Source organism: Melampsora larici-populina (genome assembly GCF_000204055.1).
Source record: "Melampsora larici-populina 98AG31 unplaced genomic scaffold MELLAscaffold_57, whole genome shotgun sequence".
In the NCBI taxonomy this organism is placed as follows: Eukaryota; Fungi; Basidiomycota; class Pucciniomycetes; order Pucciniales; family Melampsoraceae; genus Melampsora; species Melampsora laricis-populina.
In genome coordinates this window covers 114800-127680 of record NW_006768821.1, presented here as the reverse complement: position 1 = coordinate 127680, position 12881 = coordinate 114800, and the positions used below count along the sequence as shown (strand labels likewise).

The window sequence follows — 12881 nt, the reverse complement described above, 5'->3', positions numbered from 1 at the left end:
AGATGTAGAAGAGATTTGAATGAGGGTGCAGTATGTTGAGCAAGAGCAAAAATTCATGAAGACTTGACTAACTCTTTATCTTTTTACCTGTTCATCCTCTTCAAATTAACTTTTGATCAAATGACAATTACAGCTGTTGTAAGATCTATTGGCAGATTTTGAGAGCATTTTGTTGTTGCTAGATTTAATGTAAAGTTCAAAAACTCAAAAACTCCCTTTTGAGATTGATAACTCTACTGCCCATCAGTCCAATCTGCACCAGGACCATAGACTTTGGTCTGAAAGTTAGTTTTGAGTTTTTGACTTCAAAAGTTAAATCTGGTGACAACAAAACTTTTCAAAAATCTGTCAGTACATCTTACAGCAGCTGTACCGTGTGCACAAAATATCACATCTGTCAACTTGAATCCCATTTTCATAAATCTTCTCATCTTTAATTTCTTACCAAGTATTATCAGAAAATCTGGGTATAAAGCTACATACACAGGCTTCCTTGTCTTTTTCTAGCTACTGAGACTGAAAATACACCAATTTCAATTGAATTGTTCACATCAAGAATCTCCTAAACCAATAATAATGGGATTTTACTAAAAGCAGCCCCCCATGTGAGGATTGACCGCCCCCTTTATGCTGTATTTCAATTCAAAATATTGCCTACTGCACATAGGGGGCGGTCCAGAGAGCTGATTGCAAGTTTTTAGTGAATAAAGCAGGCGGTCTTGAAGACAGCGCCTGTATTCTCCAAAACAATCCAGGAAATAGAGATTTGAGTGAGAGATTAAGAAACCTCCACCGCAATGAGAATGTCATCCGTAACGGTGAATTGCGGCCTTTCCAAGCTCCAAGCCGGCGGACATTCTGACTACAATGTAGACTCAAAAATATCCAACTGGTTGTAAGTTCTGATGTTTTGTTGACAAGGTTTTCGGGCACTGAATGTTATATTTACAAGACCTACAGTAGTGCAAAATGTATGTGAGATTGAAGGCTTTTGTTTAAGCTAGCTTTCAACATCATAGCACCTATAATTCCTGATTTATTTGGATGTAACGGTCAAAAACAGCCTTAAAATTGAACGTTAGAACCGGGCCTTGGAGGCACAGAAAAATTTTGCGCCAATCGATTTTGCGCCCAAGTGAGCAAAGTTTAGAGCCTCAGAGTAGGCTTGTTTGATAGCCCTACTCTATGTGCATCTTTTGAATTGCTCTTGAACTTGAGGCAAAGAGGGGTGTGTTGTGTAGAGCCCAAAAACTGAAAAACGGGTTTTGTCAGATACCTCTATAGGCGCATTCCTGGGTCCTGTTCCAGACCGCCCCCTTCCCATCCCATGTTTGCATCATACAGTATATTTTTCTTTTCCCTGGCTAAACGGGGGCGGTCAAGCCTCACAAGGGGGGGCTGCCTTTAGTAAAATCCTAATCATGAAGTGTACTTTCCATGGAGTTGTTGGTAGCATAACCATTCAGATCCAGATTCATATTCAAAGTTTGTCATGGAAATTCAGCAGCTTGAGGAATATCAAAATTGTCTGATAAGGGCATGTTTGGTTAAGCAATTTCTGACCAGAAATCACATTCTGTGTAAAATTTTTAATGCAAAAATGAAACATATATGGTTGGTAGTGCCGAGAAGCGTCAAAGGTCGGACCAGCGGGTATTACTCTGCCAACTTGAGGCTGAGCAAGAAAACTCACTGAATTTCTGAGCCAAAGATACTGTTGGACTCCTGGCATTGATGGCAATCCAGATATGCCATTGGAAATTCAATATTCGAACTTCTTGTTTTAGTTGGTTTCTACAACATAACTAAATCTTGTCTTGAAGTGTAGTTTTTGATAAATATCCGGTCCGAGATTTGACGCTTCTCGACACTACCAACCATACCACCAAATAAACACTTTAAATTTTGCAGAATGTGATTTCTCACCAGAAATTGCTTAAGTGAATGTGCCCTTAAGAAGAGCATGTTAGAATCTCATTGAGACATTTACTACCCTCAGTTGAATTAATTGAAAAAAGCAAAATGAACTTTGATTGATAAATGATGACAGCTATGGATAGAAGATTACAGGATTGTACTGTTGTTCTCGGAAATCTTGTCCTAGTTTTCCTGCAAAACTCGAGCAATTTGGCGGGAAAACTTGGACAAGCTTTTCGAGAACGACAGTAGAAATCCAAAAAAAGATGCCAGTGCGTGGACCAAAATGGGAAGTGTCTATACCAGAAATCAGGATCGTATATAAATGGTTTCTTTCATCTTTTTTCAGTCAATTCTTGAGCATCACAATTACAAAAAAAGAAAAATCAACAAGAGAATAAAACACATACATGATCATATAATAGATGAGAAAGAAAGAAAACAGTCAAAATAAAAAAAAGATATTGGTAATGGAAGCAGGGTGTATGTGAGTTGAGACAATTGATTGGGGATGAAATAGGTAGGGAAAAAAAGGGCCGTATGCGCTGCGAGCAAATCGAATTGAAAAATGGAAAACATGAAGATGTGCATATTATTGGTTTAGAGTAGTGAAGTTGAATTGATGATCATTCATAAATGGCCGAAAAAGATCTTCACTTTCGCTTCGATCGAGAAATATCAAAGGATGAGCTTTGTAGCCTGAAGGAAGTGAGCTATCGATTCTAAAGCTTTGGTTCCACAAGATTTGCTTCAGTCCACGCGGATCTCTTCAACTCTGACAAGTTCAGGTAGTCCGAAGCCGTTTGGTTCATCCACTTGACCTGCGGCTTCGTATGCATCTCGTTTCCAAGCAGGAAGGAAGATGTCCTAGGAGGTGATAACCAAGTACCAGATGAATGGCGCATAACAAGACATCAGTCAGTAAGCGATATGCAACATACATCTTTATATACTATTGGTCTTGATTGTCAAAAACCGTTGGCAAGCTGGCGATTCATACGAATCACCAATAGGATAGAAATCATCCAATGGACCAAATAGGGTGGAAGAAAAGTAAACAAAAGCTGAAAGCTAGTCATCGATCAACATACCTGATCGAAACACCAACCATTATCAGTCTTTAAGACAATCACATCGCAATGATTGATATCTTGAACCGATTCTCGATAGTTTGAGCGTCCAAGATATTCTCCTTCCTCGCGATCATCTTCATCATCATCTTCGTCGTCGTCTCTCTCCTCATGTTCGCCCCTTAGGCAATGGTAAAACATGAACTAGCCAACGGTGATGGTTGGAAAGAGGAGTTGACAGAGAAGGTTTAAGCTACCATTTAATCTTACTAGGATGATGATTTAGAGTGATGATCGAGGGTCAAGAGGAACAAGAAGGGATTGGATTGGAGAACCAACGAAGACGGTTGCATTCATACACGGAAGCAAAGGATTGGTCGTAGGTTGATGGGGAAGGGTTAAGGAGTGAAGGGTAAGACAAATGAAGAGGTCAAAGCTATCTAACCTCAATGTGATTATTGGAGATAGTATGACGTCGTCTACGACCCACAGGCCTCGGACGATTAGAGATCGATCGTTTAGGTGCGTTGGTGAGTTGTTGTAATGAATGATGATCGATGTTTTCATTTTGAGAGATTGGTGAGACTGAAGAAGGCTTTGATTCGTTTGTTGTTGTTGCAGTTGTTGTTGTTGTTGTTGAGATTGATGGATGTGATGATGATGGAGTTTGATGATCCATGTTGTGGATTGGTTCAAGAGTCTTACAAACTGGGATGATGATGATGATGATGGTCAAGTTGAGATGGAAGGTAAAGAAGCTCTCTGTTATCGAGCACTACAAAGGGGCAATCATCGTAAAAAGGGGTCTGTATTTAAATCGATCGATTATGTCATCTTAACATACTTTTGGGCCCCGTTCGGTAGCGTTTGTTTCTTTCAACACGGGAAAATGTAGTATTGGAAAAAAATGTAGAATCACAATACCTTGTTCGGCACTTTTTTGCTCATACTATCCGTTTCAATACCACAATAAAACCATTTCATCAACAAGAATTCACAAAAATTGAACAATTGTTTATCCTATGTATTATCACTTTATCTTCATTTGAATATCTCACTCTATCTTTGTTGTAGAATTTGATCTCATTGCAATTCCAACAAACTCAACCCAACTTTTTCTGCAGAACTCAAAGTTTTGAAAAGCAGACCAATTTGAGAATGATTGTTTTTTCAAAAAGAAAGTGCATCATGGTGCAAAACCTGGTTCTGTTTTTTACCAAGTCTTGTTTCTCTGCTAATTTTGAGAATATGTACAGAGAATACATACCCTGTGAATGTTTTTTTGGTTGGTTTTGACCACTGCGGCAACAACTTCCCCCCCCAAAAAAACAGTGGTCAATCATTCTCAAATTGGCTGTACATGTCCCCATGCCTTAACTTGACTAAGTCCAATCTTGTTCCTCATACATTTGAAGTTTGTAGACCCAGGAAACAAGGGACTTACACCTAATGTCTGCTTTACTAGTCAGGAGGACATTGGGCTTTTGGTGGGAGAATCTTGTCCCCTTATAACTTTTTTTGTGTTGTAAGTGAAACTTCAGCATTATGCACTGTCCACCATCCTTTCAAATTCTCCCATTTCCATCTCAGGAAAAAAATTTACAATGACACTGAAATTGAACTTCTGAGATTTAGTAAGACAGATTGACTGTAATGTTTTGTAACACTTTTAGCCGCAGTTGCTTTCCAAAATCTCAAAAACTTGATTTCTGAGCTATGGTGAAAGTTTTTGCTCAGATTGCAATAAGGGCACCCAAAAGCACATGGATGAGCATAAGATTCTGAAGTTTAACATATTTGGATGGCAAGAAATTTCCACCAGTCGGGGCCGGCGGAGTAAACTGGTGTCGTATCTTTTCCGGCCTCACTTGTACTAGTCTATTTGGAAAAGATACGACACATTAGTCGGGGCTGGCGCAGTAAATGTGTCGTATCTTTTCCGAATAGACTTGTACAACACTTTAAAATCATTGGTCTTTCCATATGGCTCAGCACAGAAGAATAAATTTATACTTGTCTTACCCAAGATCATCTAAGGGTATGTTCACTCAAACAATTTTTGGTCAGAAATTGCATTCTGCAAATTTGAAAGTGCTGGTTTGGTGGAGTGTGGTTGTTTTTTGCATTTTAAACTTTACAGAATGCAATTTCTGTTCAGAATTTGCTTAAGTTAATGCACCCTAAGGCCGCGTTCACTTAAGCCGGATTTCGTGAAGTCGAATTCTGAGCGACCTCATTTCTACATGTAGAAATGTGATTTTCGTAAAAAAAACCCGAAATTCGCGTTTTGTGAGAATTTGTGAAAAAATAGGTCATGAAGCGTTTGCTTTAGATGATCATTAAGGGCGGTTTTGAATCTTTGAAATCCATAAAAGTCTTGAGAGTTGCAATGAACAAAGGCTTTGAGCCTTCCTCCCTCCCAAACCATCCTTTCCAAGCTCTCATAATGTCAAGTTCATCGGATTCAGACTCTGACACGTCTTCCATATCTATTCGACCGGCTATCGCGGTTCTCAAGATCATCATCAAGGCCGGTATAGATTATCTCGCTTCGATAACCACCGAGAGAAAGCCATGTCGAACATCAAAGCTTCGAGGAAATCAATATACAAAAGAGATCCTCGAAGGCAGTGATGTTCGATTTCGGGAACTGTGTCGAATGGACAAGCGTGCCTTCAAGGGATTAATCAAAGCCCTTGAAGGCAAGCTTGTCATTCAACGAAAGCGCAGTGTTACTATTGAAGAACAACTCATGATATTTCTATTTATTGTTGGCAACTCCGGCTCTAATCGGGTCGCTGGAGAATGCTTTCAAAGGTCTGGTCATACCATTAGCAAATATTTTAATACTGTCTGCCATGCCATCGCCTCCCTTGAATCCATTTACATCGTTCAACCTACCGGAGGGGAGATATGTCCGAAGGAGATCAGGAATAATCCTCGCTTCACACCTTACTTTGACAAATGTGTGGGTGCCATCGATGGCACCCACATTCCTTGTATTGTTCCTGCGGATCGACGTGCAGCCCATCGAAATCGAAAAGGAAATCTGAGTCAGAACGTCCTAGCGGGATGCTCTTTCAATATGATGTTTACTTTCGTTTATGCCGGTTTAGAGGGTTCACACGCCGATGCTCGTGTTCTTCACCGAGCACTTGAAGAACGACGATTTGTAGTTCCAGAAGGTACGTTTTGATTCCTTCCAATTCACATTGATTTGTATTGACCTGTATCTTTCCAGATCGGTTCTATGTTGCCGACGCTGGCTACGCCAACGTACCAGGGTTTCTCACACCCTATCGATCGGTGCGGTATCACCTCAAGGAATGGAGGGATTCCCACTTGACACCTCGAAATCCCAAAGAGCTTTATAACCACCGCCACTCTGCACTTCGAATTGTGATCGAACGTATCTTTGGCATCTCAAAAATGAGATTTCCGATACTGGCAACCATGCCTCCTTACCCGTACAAGACCCAAGTCATGATCGTGATGGCTTGCTGTGTCCTAAACAACCTCATCTGGATTGAATCAGGCGAAGACGAGTTCTACGAAGAATACATGTTGAAGGAGCGCTTGGAAAGGAGGATGGCGGATGATAATGGTGAACCAGATTGGGTTGAGCCCAATCCAAACCAACGCACTCAAGCATCCGAACAAAGGGACAACCTCGCCGAGCAGATGTTCCATGATTTTATTAATGCACCAGTGGCGCGTAGGCAAGCTTAATCCTTTGAACACTCATATGGAAACTAGTTGTGGCTTGTTATTTTAGTTAGCAAAAGTACAATCAAATCATCTTTGTATATGTATTACTTTATACTATATATGCTTTACTTTGTAAGATACATATGGATACTGTAATTTTTATTTTGTAAGATACAAAGGATGAAATGAAAAAGTGAGATTGATAAATGAAAAAATAAAACATATAAAATAAAAAAATAAGACAATGAAGTGGTTGATATTCATTCTTTATCTGCATCTTTATCTCCATCTTTATCTTGATACTGATCTAATATATGTGCTTCACTCTTCAACCATTCCCAGCAATACTTCTTATCCATATGGTAGAAAAAGGATGCTGTATCATCCTTTTTCAATTCATTCGCTGCTGTAATAATGTGTTCAGGCTTGAGGTTTTTGAGGAATTCCTTGTTGAAGATCGCCATGGCTTCTTTTCGCATCGGGTGTTGTTCACTTTTTATTTTGGCAACAGCCACCTTATCACTTTCGTTTTTCTCCTCATGTTCCAAAACCATCGCAGCCGCTTTGCCGATCGATTCTGCTACTATCTTAGGTCCGGAAGTTCGAGAACGCTTGGAATTTGGAGCGGAGGGTCCAATTGGGCTTCTTTTACTTCGGACAAATCGTCTTTCTGGGCTGTCGTCCTCGTCACTTTCACTGTCGTCGAGGGAAGCTTCAGCCGCTGTGAGACCATCGTTTCGAGATCAAGACTTGTTGAAAGGAATAGAACAAGAAATGGAAAGAAGAAAATAATATAAAAAGAAAGATTAGAAACATACAAAGAAAGAAACAAACAAATAGATCAAAAAGAATATGTATCTTACAATTCTAGTGGTCCTCTTCTTCTTTTGTGAAGGAGGTGGAGGACCTGTACCTTCAATATCACCAAAATCGGATTCCTTGTCCTTATTTGATTCAGATATGTGAGATTGAGATTGAGATTGATCATGTCCTTCATTTGAACCTTCATCAAAATACAATAGGTGAAGATGTATCTGTCAGTATCAACTACTGTAGCCAACAAAGAAGAGAAGATCATCAAACTTACCATCTTTGTTCTCGTCTTTGTTCTCATCTTCATCTTCCTCCTCTTCGTTTTCCTCATCTTCATCATCAGGTAACTCGACTACCTTCTTCTTTTTACTTTGAGTTCCATACCCGTCGTTACCATTAGCTCGAAGTTTCTTTGGAGGCATGATTGTTTCTACAGCTTTATAGGCTGGAAAACCGCTGTGTCGAATCGGTTTGGCATCACCATTGCCTTCCTATTACGTAAAGATTGTATTTCTTCACCTGAATCAACCATCTACATATATTATAGTTGATTGAAAGTCACTTACCTTTTCAATCCAGTTAAACCACCAATCCTTATCAGCACTGACCTTGCCGGTTACTGTATCGGTTCCAGGAGCGCCGGAAGACTCGATAATCTTGTCGAAAGCCTTGAGAGTTTTCTTTAACTGTGTACAAATGAAATAAACCATAAAGACAGAAAGAAAGAAATGAAACAATTGAAAGAAAGAAATGAAACGATTGAAAGAAATGAAATGAAATGAAACTGACCCTTTGAAAATGATTCTTTAATCGTCTCAAAGATGCGTTATTTTTGAATTTGAGGTTGAAGCTTTCTAAAACAGCTTTCCAACCCTCGGTCTTGAGGCCACCATCATTACCTCTACCAATATCCATTTGATGTTTAATTTCGTCGATGAGGTAAAGTGTTTCCTTATGATTCCATGAGTCACCAGATGTGTCTTTATCTTCTACTTCTTCTTCCTTCTTATCGTCCTTCTTATCGTCCTTCTTATCTTTGACTTGATCTTTTTTGTTATCTTTAACTTTAGTCGACTTGTTTGGTTTCGCTTTTGGTTTCGCTTTTGGTTTACTTTTTGATTTACTTTTTGATTTTGAGTTTGTAATTTGAATTTCTTCGGATTCAGAATCGGATGGAGCCATGATGTATTGAGAGTGGAGTCGACAGAAGATGAAGGAATACGAAGGAAGACGATGGTTTTGAAGTGAGAACGGTGATGGGTTTTGATGAAGATGGTGAATGATGGATTTGTAGAGGTTCCGTACGGTGGAAGGGGACTTGTAGATTTCAAGAAAGGTTTACGAAAAAGTCGAAATGTGATTTATGAAAAGAAAAATTCGATAAAAGTGAATTCTGTGAAATTGACTCACGAGTCACATTTTACAAGCATTCTGCACATTACAGAATGCTTGTAATTAACATATCAAACGCATTTCACAGAATGCGAATTCTTGACATTCAAGAATGTGAATTTTCGCAATAATTCGCTTAAGTGAACGCGGCCTAAGTTCATGTATGTATCTTCAATTTTTTACACTGAAATCAAATAACTGGATTTTCCTTCATATAGGTCTGATCTTATCAGGGGGTTCAAGTTGAAAAACCTAAAATATAACTGTGTCTATGTGTACATATAAGAAAATATTATAAAACAACAACCATAAGACAAGAAAACTTTCAAAGCGCACCATAGGCACAAGTCCACCAATGAAACATGCAGTTCCAAGAAGAAGTGCAAAGATGTATAATAGACTCTCTGGTATAATCCCATTCAATCCTTCTTTATCAGTTCATGTCACTACAATTGTAGATTGTGGACTATCTCAGTGAATGAACTTCTTTAATTGCTCTCGCGCCCAACGCAATGCCGCTTTTGCAACTCGGAGCAGGATCATTTTTGTCCAATCTCAAAGCTTGGTGAACTTTCATCATGCGCTGAAGAGTAAAGAGCAGCATTAAGTTGGGTCAGGTTGAGAATGAGAATGAGGCCGCACACGCTGTAGTCCACAAGCTGGTATATAATCTGCACACTACCACAAAATTCAACTTACAAGTATCCTCTGGCGGGAATGGCTTGGGAAAAGATGTGATTTGATTTGAATTAGCATCACATCATGATCTCACGATTTTGGATTTGAAGTGTCCAAACGCTGATCCTAAATATATGTGACATTACCCAATCACAAAACTGAGATTTTTGCCTCCTGCCATCAGGATCCGAAGCTGATGGCTAACTAAGACAGCAGAGCTCTACGCACTGGAGTGGTAGTATTTTTTTGTAAAGATACACCACATTTTTACATTCGGACTGTCTGGTGGCCAATCCCAAACATGTATGACATAGCCCGATCAAAAGATTGAACTTTTGACCTCAGACCACCGGTGCTTTGACGATCTCGAGCACGCTTTGATATCATTAACCGGCGTGACTATAGTATATAGAACAGCGTAGAGTGAGAAAGACTTTTGTTTGACTGCTTTGGAAAACCTGAAAACACCCAGCGGTGCGCAGTGGCCCAAACACGCTCTAAGAAGCGTAGCGCTAAGTGCCGATGTCCACCGCTGTCAGAAATCATACATTGAGACACGTTCACAGTGTACACATTTTCCGTGTTGCAGAGCCAGTAACATATAAAGCTCTGTTGCCATCCAGCCCGAGCGCCCAACTATCAACTCGTCAAAAACTCACTTCGAATAATAGGCAAGATGAAGTCATTTCTACGCTTGATCTTAATGGCATCTCTCTTCTGTGAACGAATATCTGGACAGGTAAAGTTTCCTCTGCACAGCAAACTACCCAGTGAAGCTAGTTCATCTGCTGCCAAGATGGAGCCAGAAGCTATTGGGTTCGATAGGTTCACTTCCACCGCCTCCAGAGATATTCCTATTGCTATGAATAAAATGGGGTTCCTTCCTTCAGAGGAAGCGCACATAAACTCCAGAGTTCGAGATAGAGAAGACACTTTACATATTCCAACAAAAAGAATAAAGATCGAAGCAAACGAAGCAAGTCAAGACCCAGCATCCAGAAGCCGGGAAGCAGGTATCAGTACTGGTGCTCCCATATCTGTACCTTCACTACAGGCTGTGCTGTATTCATTCTTCTTTCAATCAGCAAAGAAACTCTTTGCAACTCCTCGATTTGACCCACATATCATCAAGCTAGCTGGTGGTATTCGAAGATTGATATCAAAGTCCCAGCCTTGGGATTTGTGGATTCACAAAGATCAGCGACTGGTAGTAAAGTGGTTTATGACCGCGCATACTGCGTTGCATAAAGGTACCTTGAGTGAATGTGAAAGAACCTGGGCTTTAGGTATTGTTGCCGCGCTAGTCAAATATCTACGTCCAATAACAACGGACATTGTTCAAAGACTGAAGGAGGTCACTTGGAAGTATCATGTCTATTTGGAGATACAAGCCGCCCTTAGTATGACATACCTACACTTCTGTCATAAACTTGGTGCATGGTCTGATTGATGCGTTGATACGGCTTTTCTGAAACCAGAATTTGAGGTCTCACTGACAGAGAGATTCAAGTCGCTTTTGATGACTTCCCAGCGTCACCCCACCAACAAAGGTATGTAATCTTCCACAGCGTTCTGAGCAATCAGTTGCAAATTATTGAAACTCTGATACCTGTACCATTTCATCAGCTTTAGAAGAATGTTTTTCAAGAGCCAGACTGTTTAGATCACATGATGAAATTAGGGCAAGACACTTCCCAGATAAATGGGATGGAATTGATAACTTTGTCTCTGGCTATCTACTGAATGTTAAAATTCCTCAAGAAGACATGAGCATCAAGTACATGATCCATAAGTTTGCCAGTTATTTCAGGAATATTGAAATCCCCAGCTGGGAAGGAACATATGCCAAGGCAATATTCATTTATCTCATGAATCATTGGCAGGATACAGATGCAAGCTGTCTCAGCAGACTTATGGAATGGATTGAAGCAGATTTTGATCTCTACAGAGATCTTCATCTGCCTTATTTCAAGGCTGATGTCAAAGCAATTCTCAGTAACCCAGAAATTCTCTCAAGGGGTATAACATATGATGAATTGATTGATACTTCTAAACCATTTAGAGCACCAATATTCAAGACATTCTTGAGCTCCAGAGGAAAAGAAGAATTCTCAGATAGCACTCAGGGTGACATGTACAAATTGACAGTTATTGCATCTCTTATTCATCCATCCTTAAAAGAATTAGTTACCCAAGCAATTGACCAAAACCCCAGTATTATCCAAAGACTAGCACCAGTTTGGTTGAAAATGTATCCAGACTTGTCAGTGAAATCCTATCACCTTTTTGACTACCACTATATTACATTTCAAAAAAGTGAGTCAAACTGAAACCACTGAACCATGCTTGAAAAGGACTTTGATCAACTAATACCTATCTATTAGGGCCACAATATCTTGCCAGTGCCCATAGGCAATTGCTATTAGAAAAAATGTCTAGATACTCCAAAACTAAATCACTAGGAAAGTTTCTTCAGCTAATTCCACTAAATGGCTCCAAGCTTGATCCAAGCTTGGTAAGCAAATTACTTTGTCAAGTGGAAAATGTGCTGCATTCTCCTATGGATCACTTTGACCGTCTATACATAAACCTGATGGCACTTCAAGTTGTACAGCATATGATTAAATTTTTTGAAGATGCAACAGATATTGTTTTGGAGAGATTGAATAAGGATATCAGATTTAGGGGACAGATATATCACAGTATAGGACATGTGTTTGAGTCAACAAGGTTTATCAAAAGATTTCCACCAGTGAATGAATATGTTCTGATCTCTGAGCTTGATCCTTTTTTGACATCACTTAATACAATGATAGTGAGTTGTCCCCAAGTTTTGATTTCACTTACATGTCCATCTCTGTATCCAATGAATACTGATGAGCCTCTTACATGAAACTGTGATTTCAGGCTCCTCAATCAATTTGGGCTCTTGGGGAATTAAAAAACCCCAAGGACTTCATCTCTTTGTGGGCCAAAAAGCCTGAACTTGTGACTTCAGTGGTCACACTTGGTGATATGCCTGACCCCAAAGTAGAGAGCTTGCAATGGATACAAGAGCAAGTGAAACCTTAGGGAAACCAAAAACTGATGTTGGTACATGCTGTGTATTGAGATGAGGGAATTGGTGAAGTGTTGAGAAGCATTAATACAGAGCAGTCAGATTGGCTAGTACTCTCTCAGTATGCAGATAAGGAGCTGGAAAAGATATCTTTTGTGGAATGACCACTCTACACATATCAGTCACTATTTTTGCTATGTTTTTGTTTTTGTTTTTGTGTTGGGGTTCTCTGTCTCTCTTCAGAA

General features: G+C 39.7%; 2 protein-coding genes across 2 annotated transcripts; one reads left to right on the top strand and one right to left on the bottom strand.

The window, feature by feature from the left end:
- Positions 1-2228: 2228 nt before the first annotated feature.
- Positions 2229-3378, bottom strand: MELLADRAFT_75743 (uncharacterized protein; the record flags this gene model as incomplete). Its single annotated transcript, XM_007416076.1, has 2 exons — positions 2229-2784; positions 3009-3378. 2 exons carry the CDS (start codon positions 3186-3188, stop codon positions 2668-2670), a joined length of 297 nt encoding a protein of 98 aa, XP_007416138.1.
- Positions 3379-10281: 6903 nt separating this feature from the next.
- On the top strand, positions 10282-12650 carry MELLADRAFT_111718 (uncharacterized protein; the record flags this gene model as incomplete). The annotated part of the gene is made up of 6 exons (XM_007416169.1): positions 10282-11011; positions 11057-11128; positions 11205-11894; positions 11963-12093; positions 12193-12393; positions 12486-12650. 6 exons carry the CDS (start codon positions 10282-10284, stop codon positions 12648-12650), a joined length of 1989 nt encoding a protein of 662 aa, XP_007416231.1.
- Positions 12651-12881: the final 231 nt, after the last annotated feature.